The 25,864-nt window shown below is 42.7% G+C and overlaps 1 protein-coding gene across 1 annotated transcript in view; it reads left to right on the forward strand.

Annotated features, from left to right (window-relative positions):
• LOC138070665 (zinc finger protein 677-like) overlaps window positions 1-11,937 on the forward strand; it is a 34,272-nt gene extending 22,335 nt beyond the window's left edge. The window contains exon 5 of the mRNA XM_068961896.1: window positions 11,843-11,937. Coding sequence (XP_068817997.1) covers window positions 11,843-11,937 — 95 coding nt within the window. The remainder of the gene's footprint in view (window positions 1-11,842) is intronic.
• Window positions 11,938-25,864: the final 13,927 nt, after the last annotated feature.

The following is a 25,864-nucleotide window of genomic DNA, read 5'->3' on the forward strand; positions in this document are numbered from 1 at the left end:
ATGGATCCTTCAGGAATAACACAAGACCTCAAAGCACAGAGGGAAAAACCTTACAAATGTAATGAGTGTGGGAAAGCCTATCGTAAGGGCTCATACCTCATTAAACATCAGGCCATCCATAGAAGAGAGAAATCACATAAATGTGAAATATGTGACAGGTTGTTTGATCAAAGTTCACAGCTTGCATGTCATTTGAAAATTCATTCTGAAGTGAAATGTTACAAATGTAATGAGTGTGGCAAAAACTTTAATGATAGCTCCACCCTTGCTAAACATCAGATAATCCACTCAGGAGCAAACTTACATAAATGTGATATATGTGGTAAAATCTTTGGTCAGAATTCATTGCTTGTAACTCATCAGCATATCCATGCAAGAAAGAGAAGTTACCAATGTAATGAGTGTGGCAAAACCTTTACTGACAGCTCAAACCTCAGGAGACATCAGAAAATCCATACAGGAAAGAAATTATTTAAATGCGATATATGTGACAAGGTCTTCATCCGAAATGCACACCTTGCTGGCCATCAGAGGGTTCATACTGGAGAGAAACCTTACAAATGTAATGAATGTGGCAAGCACTTCAGTCAGCCTTCACAGTTCATAAGTCATAAGAGATTTCATACTGGAGAGAGACCTTACAAATGTGATGAGTGTGGCAAGGCCTTTCGTGTAAAGTCAATCCTTTTAAGTCATCAGACAGTTCATACTGGAGAGAAACCTTACAAATGCGATGAGTGTGGAAAAGTCTTCGGTCAAAAACCACATCTTCGACTTCACTGGAGAATTCATACTGGAGAGAGACCTTTCAAATGTAATGAGTGTGGCAAGTTCTTCAGTCGAAATTCACACCTTACAAGTCATCGGAGAATACATATAGAGAAACCTTTCAAGTGTTTCGAGTGTGGAAAATCCTTTACTCAGGTCTCAGCACTCACTAAACATCAGAAAATCCATATATGAGAGAAACTCATGTGAATGTGGTATATGGTAGAAGTCTTCAAAATTCAAAGTTCAAAATTCACACCCTACTGTTGGTCAGAGAATTCACACTACTGGGAAACCATACACATATCACAAGTGTGGCAACATCTTAGGCTTCATGAGAAAATTCATACTGGATAGAAGCCAGATATATATGTGTTTATTAGTCAGGTCTTTAGAACATGAATTCATTCTAGAAAGATTCCTCATCAATTTCACAGATGTGGAAAAAGAAAAAAAAACACCATCCTCACAGCTAACATCTCACCAGTAGTATCAGAGTATTTATCCTGGAGAAAACACACAGCAATGTAATGTGTGTGGCAAGGATGTTACCCAAAAGTCACAGGACAGGAATATAGTGGAGCCATACTTCCCAGACTCAGTGGTTGTGGCAAATCCTTTACCCTTTTCACTATATGTATTCTCTGATGATTTTAGTTCAGACACTCAGCAACTGCAGTTAAGTCCATATTTGAAGAGAAGCTATAGAGATCTTTTCGTGTAAAAGAAACCCGAATTCTAACTCAGCAAAGATGATTCTTTGGGACAGTAGTCCACCATCTTTTTGGTCTCCTGGCCTTCTGAATAAAGTCACTATTCCTTGCCCAGCAAGTAGTTGCTCAGTTTATTGGCATGTTGTGTGGTGAGCTCTAACAGCTTGGCTTTGGTAATCCATTGATCAAACGCATTTGCTACATGCATTTCATGATGGTCTCTGGGAAGGAATCAGTGAGATGAAGGGGCTGACTTCATGAGATACGAATCATTACATCTGTGTTTCCTGGAAAAACACACAGCCTAAATTAACGAAATTCAATAGTGTGTGTGAATTAGTAACAGGGAGGGTGGAAAATAATGTTAAACTGGTACATGACTCATCATGGTCAGTAGGATCAGGAAGCCCTTCCGTACGTAGTCCAGCCTGTTATAAAACATAACGTTCTACCAACTGACCTTGAACAGAGTAGGCAAGATTTTAAAAGGCCTGGGCTTGGAGGAGAGGGACAGTTACCAGGCACTGATGGTGTGCTAGGAACAATGCATAGGAATAGGGTCATGTTCTCCATTGGACAGAAATAGCTGTTGTATGTATGATTAAAGAAGAGTTACTCTTATTTGTGGAAATTGAAGACAGAGCTGTCACAGTCTTTGTAGACCAGGACCTGGGGACAGGAGTCAACGAGAAGAAGGAAGCAGGGGACCCAAGTGTCAAGTGAAACAAGGGTGCTTTATTTGCAAAAATGCATGTATCTATATCTTCATACAAGGCAGCTGTAGGCAGTAAAAAAATAAATGAGGAAAAACAAAGCCAAGCAAATAACAATCTTGAAAGGGCCAAGAAAGCATTCCATATGTTGAGTAAGAGGGGCATAACTGAATAGATTACCTTCAAGTGAAAGGTCACTGAAGGGAGTCACTGAAAGGAGTCCAAGCAGATGCCCTTTCTCATGACAGTCCTGAGAACTACGTGCAGCTCTGCTCGTTCCTGTTTTACAGGAACTGATAAGGAATAGAGTCCTTGAGAAACACAAAAGAAGAAAATAACATATTAGATCCTTTAAAGTTGAATGTACCCTGACAGTTCCCTCTTTTTTATTTTTTCATAATTGGTGATGACTGTAGATACTTTTGTGAAAAAGCCCCTGACCAAGTGAGTTTGTTTAGTTTGAACAACTTTAGTTGAAAGCCATCAGTATATTACAAATATAATCACCAGGATAATTATCCGCATTATAGTTCCAGATCCAATACTATGTGTAATGCTTTGAAGCCATCTTCGAGGGTCTCGCCCAGATAATTGACCAGCTAGCTGTTCAGCTAAGCTTTCCAAAACTTTGGAAGAGGGTAGACTCTTAGAGAAGGTTTGAAGGATTTCCTTTTGCAACAATTGTACACATTTCAGTTCAGTTCAGTCGCTCAGTCGTGTCCAACTCTTTGCGACCTGATTAATCGCAGCACACCAGGCTTCCCTGTCCATCACCAACTCCTGGAGTTCACTCAGACTCAGGTCCATCGAGTCGGTGATGTCATCCAGCCATCTCATCGTTTGTCATCCCCTTCTCCTTCTGCCCCCAATCCCTCCCAGCATCAGGGTCTTTTCCAATGAGTCAGCTCTTCACATGAGGTGGCCAAAGTATTGGAGTTTCAGCATCAGCATCAGTCCTTCCAATAAACACCCAGGACTGAGCTCCTTTAGGATGGACTGCTTGGATCTGCTTGCAGTCCAAGGGACTCTCAACAGTCTTCTCCAACACCACAGTTCAAAAGCATCAAATCTTTGGTGCTCAGCTTTCTTCACAGTCCACCTCTCACTTCCATACATGACCACAGGAAAAACCATAGCCTTGATTAGACGGCTCTTTGTTGGCAAAGTAATCTCTCTGCCTTTTAATATGCTGTCTAGGTTGGTCATAATTTTCCTTCCAAGCAGTAAGCGTCTTTTAATTTCATGGCTGCAGTCACCACCTGCAATGATTTTGGAGCCCAAAACAATAAAGTCTGACACTGTTTCCACTGTTTCCCCATCTATTTCCCATGAAGTGATGGGACCAGATGCCATGATCCTAGTTTTCTGAATGTTGAACTTTAAGCCAACTTTTTCACTCTCCTCTTTCACTTTCATTAAGAGGCTTTTTAGTTCCTCTTCACTTTCTGCCATAAGGGTGGTGTCATCTGCATATCTGAGGTTATTGATATTTCTCCTGGCAATCTTGATTCCAGCTTGTGATTCTTCCAGCCTAGCGTTTCTCATGATGTACTCTGCATAGAAGTTAAATAAGCAGGGTGACAATGTACAGCCTTGACGTACTTCTTTTCCTATTTGGAACCAGTCTGTTGTTCATGTCAGTTCTAACTGTTGCTTCCTGACCTGCATGCAGGTTTCTCAAGAGGCAGGTCAGGTGGTCTGGTATTCCCATCTCTTTCAGAATTTTCCACAGTTTATTGTGATCCACACAGTCAAAGGCTTTGGCATAGTCAAAAAAGCAGAAGTAGATGTTTTTCTGCAACTCTCTTGCTTTTTCCATGATCCAGCGGATGTTATCAATTTGATCTCTTGTTCCTCTGCTTTTTCTAAAACCAGCTTGAACATCTGGAAGTTCACGTTTCACATATTGCTGAAGCCTAGCTTGGAGAATTTTGAGCATGACTTTCCTAGCGTGTGAGATGAGTGCAATTGTGCGGTAGTTTGAGCATTCTTTGGCCTTGCCTTTCTTTGGGATTGGAATGAATATGAACCTTTTCCAGTCCTGTGGCCACTGCTGAATTTTCCAAATTTGCAGGCATATTGAGTGCAGCACTTTGACAGCATCATCTTTCAGGATTTGAAATAGCTCAACTGGAATTCCATCACCTCCACTAGCTTTGTTCGTAGTGATGCTTTCTAAGGCCCACTTGACTTCACATTCCAGGATGTCTGGCTCTAGGTGAGTGATCACCATCATTATTATCATGAAACTCTTTTTTGTACAGTTCTCCTGTGTACTCTTGCCACCTCTTAATATCTTCTGCTTCTTTTAGGTCCATTGCCGGAGTCCAGCCCCAGTGGATCCAGGGTAATTCGAAGCGGGGACGGAGTCGGCGATTAGGAGAGAATTATTTAATTAGAGATATAAAGAGAGATTAGGGAAGAATAGTGTAGTGAGAGAGAGGAGAGAAAATAGAGGAGAAAAAGAGGCTGTATTCCTTGGTTTACATAGAAAGCCAAAAAAGCCCCGAGACAAGGGACTTGCACCATCTATGTAGGGCTGAAGGCGCCCTCTTGAATAGCGGAGGGTGCCCCACCTTGGGCTCCCTCTCGCGTGGGTCTTAGAATCCCAGGCAATAAGTAGACACCGCGAGCCTCTATGCTCCAGAAGGGAATCAACCAGAAAATACAGTAAGAAAAGAAGACATGGGGGGAGCCAGATTTCCGAGAAACTGGTCCGTCTCTTTATTTTCCAGGAAAGCTTTTATACTTTAAGTTGTACATAGAGATCGATGGATGATACAAAGTCATGCAGGGTCAGCAGCCCTGACCCTTATCGAGACCAGGCTTTCTCTCTGCATACCTAGCTGTATACACAGGTCTTAGAGGTGATTTACATCATCTTCTGGCCTGGAGGCCTATTAGCATTTTATGGCCCTTTTCTGATAAGGGTCTGTCAACCAGAAAACTTACTTGCCTTAAAAGTGTTGTTCTTACTAAAGTCTGGTGCCACTCTCAGAAAGCACTAATTAAGGTTACATTCTTACATAGCAAGGACACAACAATTTATAACAAAGAAAGAGGAGTACAGTAATTTATAACAAAGAGAAAATTCATTAACTCAAAAGTCTAGTATTGCTAATATCAAAACAACTATATTCCTTTTTCTACATCCCAATTACATTGATTAATATCTTCCAGGTGCCTAAAAGATAAAGGATATGGAGGCCTGGCGGCAATCATTAACTCAACAATGAAACCCTTCACCAATGTAATTCTTAGCTCTTTAAAAAGACTCTAATATCTTTAAGATGTTTTAAGCTTCCCGTGCCTCTCGCGGTTGGGGGGCTGTAAACAATCACATGCGTAGCTGTAAAAGTCCGGGGAAACCTGTCAGGCAAGTTAGAGAGCCATCAGAGGGGTTTGAGCTGAGACACTCCTTTTATATGCAGGAGACTGTTAACTGGAGCTCTAAGTTAAGTTTTTCCAGAGAAAGGTGGTCAAGGATAGCCCCCTGTTAATGTCATAGGAGTTGGTGAAAGTCATAAAATAATAAGACAGACAGACATTCTGGTTTTAGAGTAGTTGCTCAAGAAGTTCCAGGGGGACCCCACGAGGCCTGATCCAGCCTTTGCATGTCAGGCCCCTTCCTCATGACCTTTGCCATGGGCGGGATTCCCCATGCTGGCTCCCAGCAGTCCATACCATTTCTGTCCTTTATTGAGCCCATCTTTGCACGAAATCTTCCCTTGGTATCTCTGATTTTCTTGAAGAGATATCTAGGTTTTCCTGTTCAGTTGTTTTCCTCTACTTCTTTGCATTGATCGCTGAGGAAGGCTTTCTTCTCTCTCCTTGCTGTTCTTTGGAACTCTGCATTCAGATGCTTATGTCTTTCCTTTTCTCCTTTGCTTTTCACTTCTCTTCTTTTCACAGCTATATGTAAGGCCTCCTCAGACAGCCATTTTGCTTTTTTACATTTCTTTTCCGTGGGGATGCTCTTGATCTCTGTCTCCTGTGCAATGTCATGAACCTCCGTCCATAGTTCATCAGGCACTGTCTCTATCAGATCTAGTCCCTTAAATCTATTTCTCATTACCACTGTATAATCATAAGGGATTTGATTTAGGTCATACCTGAATGGTCTAGTGGTTTCCCCTATTTTCTTCAATTTAAGTCTGAATTTGGTAATAAGGAGTTCATGATCTGAGCCACAGTCAGCTCCTGCTCTTGTTTTTGCTGACTGTATAGAGTTTCTCCATCTTTGGCTGCAAAGAATATAATCAATCTGATTTTGGTGTTGACCATCTGGTGATGTCCATGTGTAGAGTCTTCTCTTGTGTTGTTGGAAGAGGGTGTTTGCTATGACCAGGGCATTTTCTTGGCAAAACTCTATTAGTCTTTGCCCTGCTTCATTCCACATTCCAAGGCCAAATTTGCCTGTTACTCCAGGTGTTTCTTGACTTCCTACTTTTACATTCCAGTACCCTATAATGAAAAGGACATCTTTTTTGGGTGTTAGTTCTAAAAGGTCTTGTAGGTCTTCATAGAACCGTTCAACTTAAGCTTCTTCAGTGTTACTCGTTGGGGCATAGGTTTGGATTACCGTGATACTGAATGGTTTGCCTGCAAACGAACAGAGATCATTCTGTTGTTTTTGAGATTGCATCCAAGTACTGCATTTCAGACTTTTGTTGACCATGATGGCCACTCCATTTCTAAGGGATTCCTGCCTGCAGTAGTAGATATAATGGTCATCTGAGTTAAATTCACCCATTCCAGTCCATTTTAGTTCGCCAATTCCTGGAATGTCGACGTTCACTCTTGCCATCTCCTGTTTGACCACTTCCAATTTGCCTTGATTCATGGACCTGACATTCCAGGTTCCTATGCAGTATTGCTCTTTACAGCATCGGACCTTGCTTCCATCACCAGTCACATCCACAGCTGGGTATTGTTTTTGCTTTGGCTCCATCCCTTCATTCTTTCTGGAGTCATTTCTCCACTGATCTCCAGTAGCATATTGGGCACCTAATGACCTGGGGAGTTCCTCTTTTGTTATCCTGTCATTTTGCCTTTTCCTACTGTTCATGGGGTTCTCAAGGCAAGAATACTGAAGTGGTTTGCCATTCCCTTCTCCAGTGGACCACATTCTGTCAGACCTCTCCACCATGACCCGCCCATCTTGGGTGGCCGCACACGGCATGGCTTAGTTTCATTGAGTTAGATAAGGCTGTGGTCTGTGTGACCAGACTGGATAGTTGTCTGTGATTGTGGTTTCAGTCTATCTGCCCTCTGATGCCATCTCTCAGTGCCTACTGTCTTACTTGGGTTTCTCTTACCTTGGATGTGGGTATCTCTTCCCAGCTGCTCCAGCAAAACGCAGCCGGTTCTCCTTACCTTGGACGAGGGGTATCTCCTCACGGCCAGCCCTCCTGACCTTGAACATGGAGTAGCTCCTCTCGGCCCTCCTGCACTCATGCAGCCACCCCTCCTTGGACGTAGGGTTGCTCATTTCACCTGCCGCCCTGACCTCGGGCATGGGGTAGCTCCTCTCAGCCACCGCCCCTGACCTTGGATGTGGGATAGCTCCTCTTGGCTGTTGCCCCTAACCTTGGACGTGCGGTAGCTCCTCTAGGCCGCTCCTGTGCTGTCACAGCTTGGCAACAGAGCAGTTAGTTCCCCAAACGAGAATCAAATCCATGCCCCTACCCCGTTTTTTTTTTTTTTCCTTTTTCCTCTGTGCTTAGTTTCACTCACTCATAGAGAGGCACATGCTGAGATTTCAAACGTTTCAGACCTCAAGCCAGAGTTCTTGGTGCAAAATGACTGCACAGATACCTCAGTTCAGAGGGCAGTGTGCACACGTGCTGCACACGACACTCAATTCAAGATGGTGGCAGCAGGCTGTACATGTAAGAAAGTGTTATTATGTGTATCTCGCAAATGCAATTTGATTTGCTCCCAATTGTAGGCACTGTTTAGTGAGTAACTGGGAGGTACGTCTTGTGATGGGACCCTCTTTCCAGGGTTGCTGGGGATCTACTGGCAACCACAGACTACGTCGAGATCGAAGACTCAAAAGGGGTTCATTTTTTTAGAGAAATTAAGACATGGATACAATTTGCAATCTATACAAGTCACAGAATGTAAAGTCTTATTAAATTGTAAGTTTCCTATGGGTTTAACAAAAGGAAAGGGAACACAAGCTTGTATAAAATATGAATGATTATAATGGAAGGAATAGTTACTATGACTGGTCCCTGTGAAATATCCAGTCCAAGTTCCAGGTTTTTCAGTATTTGTAGCAAGTTTCCAGATGTCCCATTGTTCAGGCCCAATTCGTTTATTGAGGACAATTTGAGGGCGAGGAGGTGCCATTCTGCCGTCAAGCCAGACAAGGAGTCCTTTGTCCATTGAACTGTTGGTAATCTTCCATGTTACTTGAGTAACATAATCACACATAATAGTGTTAATATCATCTGAGCAGTTAGATAGCTACATACCATAGGGTCCCCAACCAATGGTGTAATTAGCCACAAACATTAATTTCCATGATTTAGCTTGACATCTATCTCAATAAACAGGAGTATATTTTAAATCCTTATAAGTAAACCCCCTACATTCCAACTTTTGTCCTTTTCCTAGAGTGTTGGTAGTATTGACGTGGTTCTCATAAAAGGACAGGGCAGTTAACAGTCTAAACAATGTGCGGAAGTTCTTTTTTGGAGGCAAGATGAAAGCCCACATTTGTTGACCAACAGTAATACATCATTTTGCTGGGCCCATGCGTAAAGGAAGGATTTCATAGCCTAGAGAAATGTTAATTAGTCTTCTTTCTTCCTCAGGATGAGAGGGCCCCTCCAAGCTCCAAGGAGGAGGCATATGTAGTAAGTCATTACTGGATCCGACCAGTCCTATAGCTGTCCATTTTACAACCTGCAATAAAGGGGGGTTAGATATATAAAGCCAATACGTGTGATGAATCAAGTCAGCCTGAGCGGGGGAAGGAAAAGCAAGCAAAGCAAGCATAGCGACAAAAATATTTTCTGGATTCCGAGGCATTCCCTGTTGAGAAACCAGATTTTCAGCTTGATTAGTAAGGGTTTTTATCTGTACCCAAGTGGGGAGATCGTAAGGTCGATGACCTTATGTGCGGCGTTTCTTAGAAATTTTTAAAGTTGCCATGGCTTGTACTGGAAACTCCTCCTCCTGGGGATTTCACCGTTTCTTCCCTGTCTTGAATGCTGGTGGCTCCCCTGGGGCGGATCTTCCAAAGAGGGAGCCAGCTGATTTCATTGGCCACACCTGGAGAAACACAAGCATACCCCTTTCCCTGTAATATTAATTTTCCAGATTTCCATTGTTTAATCAACCCGTCTTGATACCAAATGGGCAGAGGAAGGGAGGTATCCTTCAATGCTTCGAAATGATTTTCTGCTTTTGTCAAAATATCTCACTGCGGTAAGTTTAAAAAATTTAAAACAAATAAACCTGTATTAACAATAGTTATAGGGTTAAAGAATATATTGCGTTGGAATCTAGTAAAGTCTGCTCTGGATAAGTATCAGGGGACATTCAACCTGAAGGGATCCAGTAAGTTGCATTTTCTTTCTTTGTGTGCCGTTTCTCAAGGACTCTCTGTTCCTTATCAGTTCCTGGAATACAGGAACGAGCAGAGCTGCACGCAGTTCCCAGGACTGAGACCATGGGAAAGAGCACCTGCTTGGATTCCCTTCAGTGACTCTCTTCAGTGACGTTTTACTTACAAGACTATCCATTTTGTTGCAACTGATGGAATTTCATTCTTAATGGCTGAGTAATCATTTTATTGAAGGTATATAAGCATGCATTTCTGCAAATAAGGTACCCTTGTTTCACTGGAGACTTGGGTGCCCATGTCTTTCTTTCCTTTGCCTTCTTTTCATCGAATCCAGTCCCCATGTACCCGTCTGTAAAGTCCATAAAAAATGGTGCCCGAACAGGGACCTGGAGAATGCCCTTGGCAAGCGGACGGAGTGACTGGACCTACGGAGGTTGCTAAGTGCGGGGATATGGGACAAACGGCTGGAAAGCCCCACCACTTTTGTACTTCATCATTTATTTAAAATTCAAGAACTTTTGGTTTCCCATCAGCGAATAGAGGCTTATCTCCAAACAGTGGTTGAACATAATCCCTGGTTCCCCAATGAAGGCAGTTTCAATTTAGAAATTTGGAACCAGATTAAAGAGAATGTTAAACGAGCCTCAAGACAGGGAAGAACTATTCCAATAGATTTCTGGCCCTTATGGGCTCTTATTAAAGCTGTGATTCTGCCATTTCAAGGTAATTCTAGCCTCCCCCCGATATTTGACAAGAGGCGGAACACTTGTTACATGAATATGAATTAGATGATGAAACTTTACAAAAGGCTCAATTAGAACAACATAAAATATTTCAAAATTCCCCACCAACCCTGCCCCAAGTGCTCCTCCTTTAATACAAAGTAAATTGCAAAATAGTTTCTTACTTGTATTAGACTTGACTTAACCTCTAGAGTTTTTTATACTCCCTTCTCTCCATTCCACGGCGGGACTTCTTGCCCAACAAGAACACTCGATGGAATGGATCTATACATATTTTAGAGGGACAAGGTCACTTACACCCCATCTTGATTTGATCACTCTAATAATTATCAATGGGATAAATAGAACTAAGACTAATTGGCTCCGATCCTCATAAAATTGTAATACCTATTAATAAATCTCAGTTTGAGAATGCACTACAAACTTCTACCGTTTCCAAATAGCCCTTCTGGAATATTTTAGACAAATTTCATTTCATTATCCTTCTAACAAACTCTGGAATTTCTTCAAAAATACTGAATTATCCCTCACATTGTCACATCACAACCTATACCTCAAACTGATGTTTGCTATACAGATGGGACTGAAAACACCAAAGCCTCATTCTGTTCTCTCAAAGAATATAAAGACTTTTATACTACATTTTTTGGGGGGGCGCCAAAATCACTGTAGACGGTGATTGCAGCCATGAAATTAAATGATGCTCACTCCTTGGAAGGAAAATTATGACCCACCTAGATAGAATATTAAAAAGCAGAGACATTACTTTGCCAACAAAGGTCATCTCATCAAGGCTATGGTTTTTCCTGTGGTCATGTATGGATGTGAGAGTTGGACTGTGAAGAAAGCTGAGCACCAAAGAATTGATGCTTTTGAAGTGTGGTGTTGGAGAAGATTCTTAAGAGTCCCTTGGACTGCAAGCAGATCCAAGCAGTCCATCCTAAAGGAGCTCAGTCCTGGGTGTTCATTGGAAGGACTGATGCTGAAGCTGAAACTCCAGTCCTTTGGCCACCTCATGCGAAGAGTTGACTCAGTTGACTCTGATGCTGGGAGGGATTGGGGGCAGGAGGAGAAGGGGACGACAGAGGGTGAGATGGCTAGATGGCATCACCGACTCCATGGACATGAGTTTGAGTGAACTCTGGGAGTTGGTGATGGACAGGGAGGCCTGGCATGCTGCAACTCATGGTGTCGCAAAGAGGTGGACACGACTGAGCGACTGAACTGAACTGAACTGTCTTCCTCTGCCTTATTTGGTATCAAGTAAGCGATGGAAATCTGGGAAACTAATCTTACAGGGAAAGGGGTATGTTTGTATTTCTTCAGATGGATCCAACGAACTCAGTTGGCTTCTTCGGAAGATCCGCCCCAGGGGAGCCTCCGGTGTTCAAAATAAAGACGAAAAGTCAAAACCCCCGTGATGAAAAAAATCCAACACAGGCCACGGCGGCTCTAAAGATTTTCAAGAAGCACCGCCCTCGATGTCATCGACCTCAAGATCTCCCTACTTGGGGACAAATAAAAACCCTTACTAATCAAGCCGAAAATCTTGTTTCTCAATAGGGAATGCCTCGGAATCCAGAAAATATTTTTGTGGCTATGCTTGCTTTGCTTGCCTTTGCCTCCCCTGCTCAAGCTGAATTAACTAATCATGCTTACTGGGCCTATATATCCAACCCCCCTTTACTGCAGGTTGTAGAATGGACAGATAACCAATCGTATCCACCAATGACTCAGTACATATGCCGCCTCCTCTGAGCTTGGAGGGGCCCTTTCATCCTGAGGTAGAAGGGAGGCTAATTAATATTTCTCTCGGGTATGAAGTCCTTCCTCTGTGCATGAGTCCAGCAGAATTATACATTAGCTGACAAACATGGGCTTTCATTCTGCCTCCAAAGAAGAACTTTCAGACATTGCTTGGACTGTTTACTGCCCTTTCTTTCTATGAGAACCATGTCATCACTACTGAAACTCCGGGAAAAGGACAAAAATCATTATGCAAAGGGTTTACAGACAAGAACTTCAAATATACTCCTGTTCACTGGGACAGATGTCAGGCTAAATCAGGAAAATTAATGTTTGTGGCCAATTACACCATTTTTGGTTGGGGACCCCATGGTGTGTGGTTGTCTAACTGCTCAGGTGATATTAACAGCACTGTGTGTGATTATGCTACTCAAGTAGCATAGCAGGTTATATTACGGTGGAACATAACATGACAAAGTATTTCTTGGCTGTCTTGACGGTGGAATGGCACCCCCTCGTCCTCAAATCATCCTCAATAAATGGATTGGGCCTGGACAATGGGACATCTGGAAGCTTGCCGCGAGCACTGAAGAACTTGGAACTTGGACTGGATATTTCGTGGGGACCAGCCGAGGTCATAGTGACTCTTCCTTTTGTTACAATCATTCATATTTCATACGAGCTTGTGTCCCCCTTCCTTTTGTTACAGCTGTAGGGAACTTGCAGTTTAATAAGACTTTACGTTCTGTGGCTTGTGTAGACTGCAAATTGTATACTTGTCTTAATTCCTTTGTTTCTTTGCAAAACGAATCCCTTTTGATTCTTCAATCTCAACGTAATCTGTGGTTGCTAGTAGATCTCCAGCGACCCTGGGAAGAGGGTCCCGTGGCAGGACTTGCCTCCCTTGCTACTTACTAAATTACTTCAGGGATCTAAACGATTCATTGGATGGTTAATTCTTGGCATTTGGGGATTAATAGCCATTTGCACGACTGCCGCTGTCACAGGCATTGCTTTACAAACCTCAGTTCAAACACACAACTTTATTCAAAATTGGACCAAAGATGCTCATACTGTGTGGACCACTCAGGCTCAGATAAATGAGGAAGTTCAAGATGAAATACAGGAAATGAAAACAGCCATCCAATGGGTCAGAGATCAGCTAACAGATTTACAAAAACAAATTATACTAAAATGTGACAGGAATTCTCCTCAATTTTGTATTACTCCTATTCGGTTCAACTATAGTGCCTACTATTGGGAACAAATCAAATTTAATTTGTAAGACATACATGATAATGCTTCGTTAAATGTACAATTATTACAAAAGGAAACCTTTGAAACCTTCTCTAAGAGTCTACTCTCTTGCAACAGTTTGGAAACCTTAGTGGAACAGCTAGCTGATCAATTATCTGGGCTAGACCCTCGAGGCAATGGCACCCCACTCCAGTACTCTTGCCTGGAAAATCCCATGGATAGAGGAGCCTGGTGGGCTGCAATCCATGGGGTCACTAAGAGTCAGACACGACTGAGCGACTTCACTTTGACTTTTCACTTTCATGCACTGGAGAAGGAAATGGCACCCCACTCTAGTGTTCTTGCCTGGAGAATCACAGGGACAGGGGAGCCTGGTGGGCTGCCATCTGTGGGGTCACACAGAGTTGGACACGACTGAAGCAGCTTAGCAGCAGCAGCAGACCCTCAAGGATGGTTTCAAAGCATTACGCTTAGTATTGGATCTGGAGCTATAACGCTGATAATTATCCTGGTGATTATATTTGTAGTATACCAATGCCTTTCAACTAAAATTGTTCAAACTAAGCAAACTCAATTGGTCAAGGCCTTTTCCACAAATGTATCTACAGTCATCACCAATTATGAAAAAATAAAAAAGGGGAAATTGTCAGAGGATGTTCAACTTTAAGGGATCCAGTATGTTGCACTTCGTTCCTTTGTGTGCCATTTCTCAAGGACTCTGTTCCTTATCAGTTCTGGAAAACAGGAACGCGCAGAGCTGCACGCGGTTCTCAGGACTGAGATCATGGGAAAGAGCACCTGCTTGGATACCCTCCAGTGACTCCCTTCAGTGACTCTCTTCAGTGACGTTTTACTTACAGGACTATCCATTTTGTTGCAGCTGCTGGAATTTCATTCTTAATGGCTGAGTAATCATTTTATTGATCTATAAGCATGCATTTCTGCAAATAAAGTACCCTTGTTTCACTGGGGACTTGGGTGCCCTGCGTGCTTCTTTTCTTCCCCTTCTTTGCATCGACTCCAGTCCCCAGGTCCCGGTCTGTAAAGACCATAACAGATAAGCAAGATAGGCATGTTCCTGTGTATTCCCCCTTTAAAAATAATTTTGTGTGTGTGTGGTTTCCGTGTGTGATGTGCTCATTCAACTATGCCCTGTGCTTGTGGATTATAAGGAACACCTGTAATATGTTTAATAGAAAATTATTGTAAAAATTGTTTAAATTACATAGAAATATAGGTAGGGCCATTGTCTGTTTTTACAGAACTAGGTGTTCCCTTTATTGTAAAGCCAGTTAATAGATGGGTAATAACACGTTGTGTAGTTTCACCTCGGGGAGCTGTGGCCCATATAAGAGAAGAACTTGTACCGATTGAGATATGTAAGAATGAAGATGGAGAAACTTCAGGGCAATGAGTTACATCCATTTGCCATAGTTCATTGGGTTGTAATCCTCGAGGATTGATACTTTGTGCGATGGGTCGAAGATGTAGGGGTCTACAAGTAAAGCAATTAATCATTTCTTTAGCAGGTAGGTATGGAATTTTCCAAATCTGATGTAATGAGGCAGCATTATTGTGTAATAGACCATGATGCTCTGCAGGAATTGCAAGAGGGACAAGTTTATCAGCTTGTTCATTACCATGAGGCCTAGGGCCAGGAAGACAAGAATGTGTTTGAATACAGGTATATAAATAGGGGAAGTGCAGTTCTTAACAACAGATTGTAGTTCAAGAAAAAGTTGTTGGACAATAGAATGATTAGAATTTACGGTAGAAGTTTCTATATTTCTTAATACAAAAACTGAATATAAGGAGTCAGAAACTGTATTAATAGGATAAGAATGTAGGTGAATAACGTGAATGAGAGCATATAATTCAATTTGTTGAGCAGAGTGAAATTTAGCATAAAAGACTTTATATTCTTTGAGAGATCAGAATGAGGCTTTGGTGTTTTTAGTCCCTAGAAAATATCAGTTTGAGAAATAGGTTGTGATGTGACAGAGAATAAATTCAGTATTTTTGAACAAATTCTAGAGTTTGTTAGAAGGATAATGAAATGAAATTTCTCTAAAATATTCCAGAAAGGCTGTTTGGAAATCGGTAGAAGTTTGTAATGCGTTCTTGAATTGATATTTATTAATAGGTACTACAATTTTATGAGGACCGGACCCAATTAGAGCCTTAGCTCTATTTCTTCCGCTGATAATGATTAGAGTGATCAAATCAAGACAGAGTGTAAGTGACTTTGTCCCTCTGACATGGGTATAGATCCGTTCTGTTGGGTATTCTTGTTGGGTAAGAAGTCCTGTGGGAGAATGGGGAGAGGGGGGTATAAATAATTCTAGAGGTAAGTCAAGTCTCATATGAGTGAGAAATGGGCTTTGCAATTTAGTTTCTATTAAACAGAGATTTTCTCGTGCCTCTTGTGAAAGTGAATGAGGGCTATTTAAATCAGGATCTCTTTTTAAAGTGTTAAATAAATTAGTCAGTAGATAATTTGTAATGTCTAAAGAGGGTCTAATCCAATTTATATTGCCTAAAAGTTTTTGAAAATTATTCAAGGTTGCTAATTTATTAACATGAATCTGTGTTAGTTGGGGAGTAACATGTTGTCTATTAACGAATCTTAATTAGTAACGTGTAGATGTTTGAATCTTTTCAGGAGCAATGATTAATTTAGAAGCTTTTAAGCATTGTTGACAAGATCATGGCATCTGGTCCCATCACTTCATGGCAAATAGATGGGGAAACAGTGTCAGACTTTATTTTTCTGGGCTCCAAAATCACTGCAGATGGTGACTGCAGCCATGAAATTAAAAGACGCTTACTCCTTGGAAGGAAAATTATGACCAATCTAGATAGCATATTAAAAAGCAGAGACATTACTTTGCCAACAAATGTCGTTCTAGTCAATGTTATGGTTTTTCCATTGGTCACATATGGATGAGTTGGACTGTGAAGAAAGCTGAGCACCGAGTAATTGATGCTTTTGAACTGTGGTGTTGGAGAAGACTCTTGAGAGTCCCTTGGACTGCAAGGAGATCCAACCAGTCCATTCTAAAGGAGATCAGTCCTGGGTGTTCTTTGGAAGGACTGATGCTAAAGCTGAAACTCCAATACTTTGGCCACCTCATGTGAAGAGTTGACTCATTGGAAAAGACTCTGATGCTAGGAGGGATTGGGGGCAGGAGGAGAAGGGGACAACAAAGGATGAGATGGCTAGATGGCATTACTAACTCGATGGACGTGAGTTTAAGTGAATGGGTGATGGACAGGGAGGCCTGGCGTGCTGCGATTCATGGGGTTGCAAAGAGTCACACACAACTGAGCGACTGAACTGAACTGAACTAACTTTTTTTTTTTTAATCTATATCCTTTTATTGAACAAAAGATTATTCCGCAATTTTGTTATTGCAGTTAACACTGAGATGAGTGGACCTTGTGTTCACATCTGTTGTACATTTTTTGTTGTGTTCACTGGATAAATTTTTTTTTTTTTTTTTACTTTACAATATTGTATTGGTTTTGCCATACATTAACATGAATCTGTCATGGGTGTACACGTGTTCCCCACGTTGAACCCCCCTCCCACCTCCCTCCCTGTACCATCCCTCTGGGTCATCCCAGTGCACCAGCCCCAAGCATCCTGTATCCGGCATCGGACCTGGTGAGAGTAACTTTTATAGTAACTTAGAGTAACTCTTAGAGCAACTCTTAGAGAAACTTTTAGAGTAACTCTTGGAGTAACTGTTAGAGTTACTTTGAGTAACTTAGACTTACTTAGAGTAATTTAGAGTAACTGTTGAAGTAAATTAGGGTAACAGAGTTACAGTTAGAGTAACTTAAAGTAACAAAATTGCTAAAGTAACTTAAGAGTAATTTAGAGTAATTTAAACTTACTTAGAATAACTTAGAGTAAACTTACTTAGAGTAACTTAAGGTAACTTGGAATAACTTAAGAGTTACTTGGAGTAGCTTAGAGTAACTTAAGAGTAACTTAATGGTTTTTCCAGTGGTCATGTATGGATGAGATTTGGACTGTGAAGAAGGCTGAGTGCTGAAGAATTGATGCTTTTGAACTGTGGTGTTGGAGAAGACTCTTGAGAGTCCCTTGGACTGCAAGGAGATCCAACCAGTCCATTCTAAAGGACATCAGCCCTGGGATTTCTTTGGAAGGAATGATGCTAAAGCTGAAATTCCAGTACTCTGGCCAGCTCATGCGAAGAGTTGACTCATTGGAAAAGACTCTGATGCTGGGAGGGATTGTGGGCAGGAGGACAAGGGGACGACAGAGGATGAGATGGCTGGATGGCATCACTGACTCAATGGACGTGAGTCTGAGTGAACTCTGGGAGTTGGTGATGGACAGGGAGGCCTGGCGTGCTGCGATTCATGGGGTTGCAAAGAGTGGGACACGACTGAGAGCCTGAACTGAACTGAACTGAACTGAAACTTTCTTAAACTAACTTACAGTAAGTTAAAGCAGAGGAAACAAAAGAGAAACTTAGAAGCTGGTTGGTGAGAGACAAGAGAAAGCCATGCAGGTGTCGGGGATGGGGAGCAGGAAGCAGGTGCAGACAGAGAAGGAGATGCAGAGAAACTCAGAAACCAGACGGTCTGTTTCCGGCATTGCAGGTGATAATAAACAGTACTCTTAATGATTTAGTGAGTTATTTCCAATTTGGAATTTTACTTCCCAAAGAATAAACTGTGGATGAGGGTGTCAAGGTATGCTAAACATGAGGAAATATATAAAGGGTAGAAGGAAGCAAGTGTGTGTTCTAGAAAGCATCGAAGTATTCATATAAAGCAGCAGGGTGTGCCCTTAGCTTTAGACTGCAATGAGCCGTCAACCACGGCTTGAAAATATTTGGGGGAAAAAAAAACTGAACGCTCTAAAAAGCACCACATAGTGGCAACTCTTTAACCATCATTTGCATTGTCTTTAGAGCTATATACATGCTATTTATGTTATATGAGGTGTTATAAGTAATCTGCTGCTGCTAAGTCACTTCAGTCGTGTCTGACTGTGTGCGACCCCATAGACGGCAGCCCAGCAGGCTCCCCCGTCCCTGGGATTCTCCAGGCAAGAACAGTGCAGTGGGTTGCCATTTCCTTCTCCAATGCATGAAGGTGAAAAGTGAAAGTGAAGTCACTCAGTTGTGTCCGACTCTTAGCAACCCCATGGACTGCAGCCCACCAGGCTCCTCCATCTATGGGATTTTCCAGGCAAGAGTACTGGACTGGGGTGCCATAGCCTTCTCCATAAGTAATCTAGGGGTGGTTTGAAGTACAGTGGAGGACGCGCCTACTTTACACACAGAGAACCATGCCATTTGGGATGTGGGGCTTCCCTGGTGGCTCAGAGGTGGAGAATCTTACCAGCCAATGCAGGAGACCCAGATTCGATCCCTTGTTCAGGAAGATCCCCTGGACGAGGCCATGGCAGCCCACTCCAGTATTCTTGCCTGGAGAATGCCATGGACAGAGAAGCCTGGTGGGCTATAGTCCACGGGATCGCAAAGAGTCGGACGCAACTGACCACAGATGCATTTGATGGACAGAGGAGCCTGGTGGGCTACAGTCCACGGGGTTGCAAAGAGTCGGACGCGACTGACCACACATGCATTTGATGAGTAAGACTTTATAGAGGACTTCTACGTGTATGTTCATCAGGTATTTCACTAGTTTTCTTGTGGTGTCTCCTGGACCTGGTATCAGGGCAGTGTGGTCCTCATGGAATGAATTTGGGGAGCGTTTCTTCTTTTTCACCTTTTTGGAAGAGTTTATGAACTTCCTGTATTTGAAAATATTTGGTCAAATTCATCTGGGCTGGAGTTTGTGGAAAGATGTGTGTGTGTGTGTCATTATATAAGTATATCAGTTCATTTCAGTCGCTCCATCGTGTCCGACTCTTTGTGACCCAGTGAACTCCAGCCCTGCAGGCTTCCCTGTCCATCCCCAACCCCCAGAGCTTGCTCAAACTCATGTCCATCAAGTCACTGATGCCATCCAACCATCTCATCCCCTGTTGTCCCCTTCTCCTCCTGCCCTCAACCTTTCCCAGCATCAGGGTCTTTTCCAATGAGTCAGTTCTTCCCAAGAGGAGGCCAACGTATTGGAGCTTCAGTATTAGGCCTTCCAGTGATTATAGGTATATACCTATAGGTGTGGACTTCCCTGGTGGCTCAGACAGTAAAGTGTCTGTCTACAATGCGGGACACCCGGGTTCGATCCCTGGGTTGGGAAGATCCCCTGGAGAAGGAAATGGCAATCCACTCCAGGACTATTGCCTGGAAAATCCCATGGACAGAGGAGCCTGGTAGGCTACAGTCCATTGGGTCACAAAGAGTCAGATACGACTGAGCAACTTCACTTAGTATGTATGTATTTATATGATACCTATATGTATACATGTATTTTTATGAATAAGTGTATGTATGTATTTTAAAGTATATTTTATATGAATAAATGTATGTGTGTATTTTGAAGTATTTTTAAATGTATGTATGTATTTTAAAGTTTTTTAAATGACTCAATTATCTGTGTGTATATACACACACGCACACACACAATTGAATCACTTGCAAAAAAACTAGTGACTATATCAAGACAGAAAGAGACACACAGACGTCGAGAACAGATTTTTGCTTACCAGTGGGGCATGAGTCTGGGATGAGCAGATAGATCCTCCTGTATAAAAAATAAGGACCTCCTGCATGGCAAAGAGAACTATACTCAACATACTGTAATAAACTATAATGGAAAATAATCAGAAAAACCACATACGTATAAATATATATATATATTGGAAACACTGTGCTGTTCACCTGAAATATTGTAAGCAGCTCTCCTTCAATTTTTTTTGTTGTTTTTTCAAAGCAGATCTACTGGGTCAATAAACCTTAAAAGCTCAATTCCAGAACCTGGTATGAACGTAGCAGACGCCTGTTTAAATCGGGCCTGATGGCTCCTCCATCCCTCCTCTTGGATGCGTAAGACACAGCCAAATGCTTGGATTGCACCCACGGAGTTGGAACCATCACACAGCATCCTATAAAGTCATGAAAATCGAGAGACTGACTGGGCTTGATGTGAGCCAACTCTGGGAGGTAGTGAAAGACAGGGAAGCCTGGTGTGCTGCAGCCCGCAGGGTCGCCAAGAGTCGGAGACGACCTAGCGAGTGAGCAACAGAGCAAATTCTTTCTTGCAAATCCAGCAGCAGAAAGGCCTGTCAGGTGTTCTGTATATAGTATGTCTTATTCCTTAGCATCAGTGGTAGAGAACTGAAAGTCACAAGGAGGAGCAGGTCCTGTGTTTAGTGCCTAAGCAAGGACCTCTGTTTTCTCGGGGTAAACAGTCACTTTTGGACCCATTGGAGGCTAAGGAACAGGGCTTAATAAGCAGGCATGTGTAGGAGACAACGTTAACATGTAACTTGATGAAGCTCTTCACCGCAGTATTGAAAACATTAGGCTCAGAATCACTCAAGCGTATCAGCTCATTAAGCAAAGTATATTCCAGCTTTTGCATATAAATCTGCATATGAAACTAGGAGAGAGTGTCTTTTGTGCCGACAGCCTGAGATTTGAGAAGGAGACAGGTAGGGTTTTGGTTAATTTTTTTGGATCCGACCTTTTCCAAGCAACTGAGCATCTGTGTCTGCTGAGTGTAAGCTGTGTCCATGACAAAGACTTATAGGGCTTATTGTCTTTGAAGTGTTGGCTTTGAAAGGAATGTATCCTTGCAGCCCATTTGGGGCAGAAAATGAGATGATCTCATAGATGGTAACAGCAGTCCTTGGGGCTTCCTTGATGGTCAAGAATCTGCCTGCAATGCAGGAGACTCAGGACTGATCCCTGGGGGATTGGGAAGATGCCCTGGAGAAGGAAATGACAACCCACTCCAGGATTCCTGCCTGGAGAGTCTCATGGACAGAGGAGCCCGGTAGGCTACAGTCCATGGGGTCACAAAGAGTTGGACATAACTGAAGTGGCTAAAGAAAAGCAAAATATTCGTAATTCTCTGTTTTATATCCTATACCATTATAGGTTATTGAATGTAATTCCATTGCTTATGGAGGGTCCTTGTTGGTTATCTTGTAGCTGTCTGTATGTCTCAATCCGAAACTCCTAATTTGTCCCAAGCACCCCTCTTTGGTAACCATAAGTTTATTTTCTATGTCTCCAAGTCCGCTTCTGTTTTGTAAATAAAAGTTGATTGGTATCATTTTTTTTTCAGTTTCCACATATAAATGATATCAGATGACACTGGTCCCTCTTTCAAATTTACCCAGTTGATGGGAATAGCTTTGCTTTGGTATAACTTTCTTGTGTGTGTGCATGCATGTACACACTCTGCAGCTCAGTTTTATGCTCAAAGAAAAAACAACTGACAGTATTAGTCGCTTAGTCGTGTCCAATTCTTTGTGGACTGTAGCCGCCAGGCTCCTCTGTCTATGGGATATTCCCGGCATGATTACTGCAGTGGTTTGCCATTCCCTTCTCCAGGGGATCTTCCGAGCCCAGGGATCAAATCTGTATTCCCTACGTTGCAGGCAGATTCTTTACCACTGAGCCCATAGCAATCATACATACCAAGAATTTGAAATGTGTAGGCAAGGTGAAGGAAGGAAGTCTACATAGATTCAACCATGCCTGTGCAAAAAAAGATATTCTACTCATGTCGTCAGGGAAAAGTGAAACGTGAAAACCTGCTTCTTTGCCGTCTGACCACTGGACTTCACTCTTGCTCTTTCAAGAAAACATTTATTTATTTGGCTGTGCTGAGTCTTATTTGGGGCATATGGGGTCATGGTTTTCTGACTTGGGATCGAACCCCGGGCCCCTTGCCACTGAGAGCACAGAGTCTCTTAGCCATTAGACCACTGGGGTGGAGTCTGTGCCCCACCTTGGATAAGGGGCACCATTTGAAAGATTTCACTGCCTCTGTGATTCTTTAACAGCTGAACTACCAGGGAAGCCCTTGCTGCCTCTAGTTAAGATTTAATTCAGTCTAAAACACTTTTTTTTTTTTAATCTGATTTGACGAATTTTTTTTTTTAATTGAAGGATAATTGCTTTACAGAATTCTGTGGTTTTCTGCCAAATATCAACATGAATCAGCCATAGACGTCCCCTCCGTCTTGAGCCTCCCTCCCATCTCCCTCCCCAACCATCCCCTCTAGGTTCTTACGGAGCCCCTGTTGGTTAGACAGCATGCTGACTCCACTCCTGTCCTTACAAATAGGACTTTGCCTAGGGAAACGCTGGAATATGACTGAGGTTCATTGTCTGCCTGCCGCTGGGTGTCCGTTTTCCGGGGGCTCATGCAATGCCCTCTTAACATCCGTAGCTTCACATTGATCACAAGGTTCTGCCCACTTATCGACTCTGCCAGGAAGTTGGTGTCCATTTGCAACCGCGCACCTCTGGGCGCACACTCCCGCAAAGGTAAGCCCAGTCCATTGAACCCCAAGTCCCCTGAATCCGGTTTTCTTTACCTTCAATGCTCATCTTTTCATGAATCTCAGACTGCTCATTTGAGGACGCAAAGGTAAGAAGATCCAGCTACAGTTTGATTTCCTGTCTATATATTCACCCTCCGTGTCTTTTGAAATCTCCCAGACCTTTGCTCCTCTTTATAGACGCTCACAGACATATGGTGTTTATAAGCGTGTTTTGCACATGTCTTGTTTTGCTTTAGTGCTCAAGCAGGGTTTCTGGGCTTTAACAGTGGTGGTGTTTGATGCTGGATAATTCTATGCTGTGTTGGGGAGATGCACACGATTGGGTATAATTAGCAGCATCTCTGATCTCTTTCCCCCCTGACGCCAGTAGCATCCTCAGTTGGGACAACCTAAACTGCACCCCCACATTGCTAAATTACTGCAGGCTCTGGGACCAAAGTTGCACCTGTTAAGAATCTCTGCTCCAGACAATTAATGGTACACCACTCATCTCTCCACTAGATCAGACGCGTGCTGATGATATCGTTGCTGTTGAGCCCTGTCAGACTCTTTGCGACTCCAGAGACTGTCCTTCACCAACTCCTTGAGCTGCCCAAACTCGTGTCCATTGAGTTGGTGATGCCATCCAACCATCTCATCCTCTGTTGCCCCCCTCTCCTCCTGCCTTCAATCTTTCCCATCCTCAGGGTCTTTTCCTATATGTCAGTTCTTTACATCAGGTAGCATCAGGTAGCGAGTATTATAAGTTTAGCATCAGTCCGTCCCATGAATATTCAGTATTCTGTATGGTTTATGTCTGTATGTAAAAGAAATGTGTGCAATGATACATGGCCAGCTTTTTCACTGGTGCAGGGATTTATCTCTGGGATTAAATTGGATTGGGTGGAGCGGGGGTGATGTTTAGCAAAATGACTGTGGCTAAGCGTGTTTCACTGGAGATTGGTCACTGGTACAAGGAGAAAATATATATATATAAATGGTATGTCCTCATTGTAAATAAAACATGAAATTTTTACACAGCCCAAAAGATATGGAACAAACACCCAGTTTGACCCTTTATAAGAAATTAAGTTGGAGACACAGTTTTTCACCTGAAGAACTGTTGCATAGCAATTCACACCCAAGGTGGGGAGGTTGTCAAAGTCCCCGAATTTCATGTTGATCACCCTGAGACTAAGGACTTAAGGTCAAACTTGACATTAATTAATAATGTCAGCAGCTTCAGGTGCTTGTTAGTTTTAAGCTTGTCAACATGGTGAAAATAATTTTGTTTTCTACAGCTACTGGTTCAGAAATATAGTGGTGTTTCACGGTGCTCGTATGTGTATCAAATGCTGTCTCCTGTCTGATGAACCTGAGAATCCGTCACTGATGCTTTAAAAGAAATACATTTTTAAGTTTAACCGTTGATAATGTCAGTTGCTATATTTGCAAACCAGTGAATCCAAAGAGTGTATCAGTGTGAATGTAATATGTGTTGCTATCACCAATATTTTTTGAGAGAAATTCATGATAATGAAGGCATTCAGAAATGGTTATTTTCGTAAAATTCTCTTATTCCACGCCTAGGAATTTATCGTTAGAAATGTGCCCAAGAGCCAAGTGTTCTTTACTATAGAAGGTTCACAGCATTTTGAACGCAAACCTGCTACACATAATCTCAGTGTCCAATTATAAATCTCAACAGACACGAATTTGAACAAACTCGGAGAGACGGTGAAGGACAGGGAAGCCTGGCGTGCTGCAGTCCACGGGGTCTCAGAGAGTTGGACACGACTGAGCGGCTGAACAACAAGAAATCAATTAAAGGAGCATTTCGTGATGTGATTTTTAAGTGAAAAAGTCTGCTACAGAGCATTTCAAGTAGTCTCAATTATGTAAATGTATCCAAATATGTAGCAGCAACAGAGAGACTGCGGAAAATTGAAGGGATACAAAGAGACTGGTGACGAAAGAGAAACGCATTCAAAAGAAGACTGAAAAATAGCTACATTCTGATAGAAACGGGCCACAGAAGTTGCTCACTGCCTTGTTGCCATACTTCTTTGCATATTTCTTTCCTCTGTCCACAACGGACAGGGCTCACTAGCTAGAGACTGCAGACTGCGGGGTCTGTTCTTCACGGTTGTCCGTCCTCCGCCAGTATGACCTTTACTCTGAAAGCCGTGAATCCGGGCTTCTCCTAGGAGCTCTGGTCTCCTCTGTGCTTTCTTTGAAAACTTGGTATCAAGGGGGAAGCCATCTAACTATTTCAAGATCGCTTTACATTGAACTCTTCAAACCTAATGGGTGCATGGTTTCTCTGGCATGGCACCTCCACCATCGCAGGGTAGCCAGGATGGATGTACTTGCTATCTTTTCACGTTTGCAGGCCAGTTCAGTCCCTCCGTCGCGTCTGATTCTTTGTGACCCCGTGGACTGCAGCACGCCAGGCTTCCCTGTCCTTCACCATCTCCCAGGGCTTGCTCAAACTCACGTCCCATCCAGTCGCTGAGGCGGTGTTTCATGTTTTAGCGTTGCTTAATTGACGTATAGTCGTTTTACGCGTTGCTTAATTGATGTATGGAGAAGGCAATGGCACCCCACTCCAGTACTCTTGCCTGGAAAATCCCATGGAAGGAGGAGCCTGGTGGGCTTCAGTCCGTGGGGTCGCTAAGAATCAGACACGACTGAGCGGCATCACTCACTTTTCACTTTCATGCATTGGAGAAGAAAATGGCAACCCACTCCAGTGTTCTTGCCTGGAGAATCCCAGGGACGGGGGAGCCTGGTGGGCTGCTGTCTATGGGGTCCCACAGAGTCGGACACGACTGAAGCGACTTAGCAATTGACGTATAGTCGGTTTACACATTGCTTAATTGATGTATAGTCGGTTT

Source organism: Capricornis sumatraensis, chromosome X (assembly GCF_032405125.1).
Source record: "Capricornis sumatraensis isolate serow.1 chromosome X, serow.2, whole genome shotgun sequence".
NCBI classification, from domain to species: Eukaryota; Metazoa; Chordata; class Mammalia; order Artiodactyla; family Bovidae; genus Capricornis; species Capricornis sumatraensis.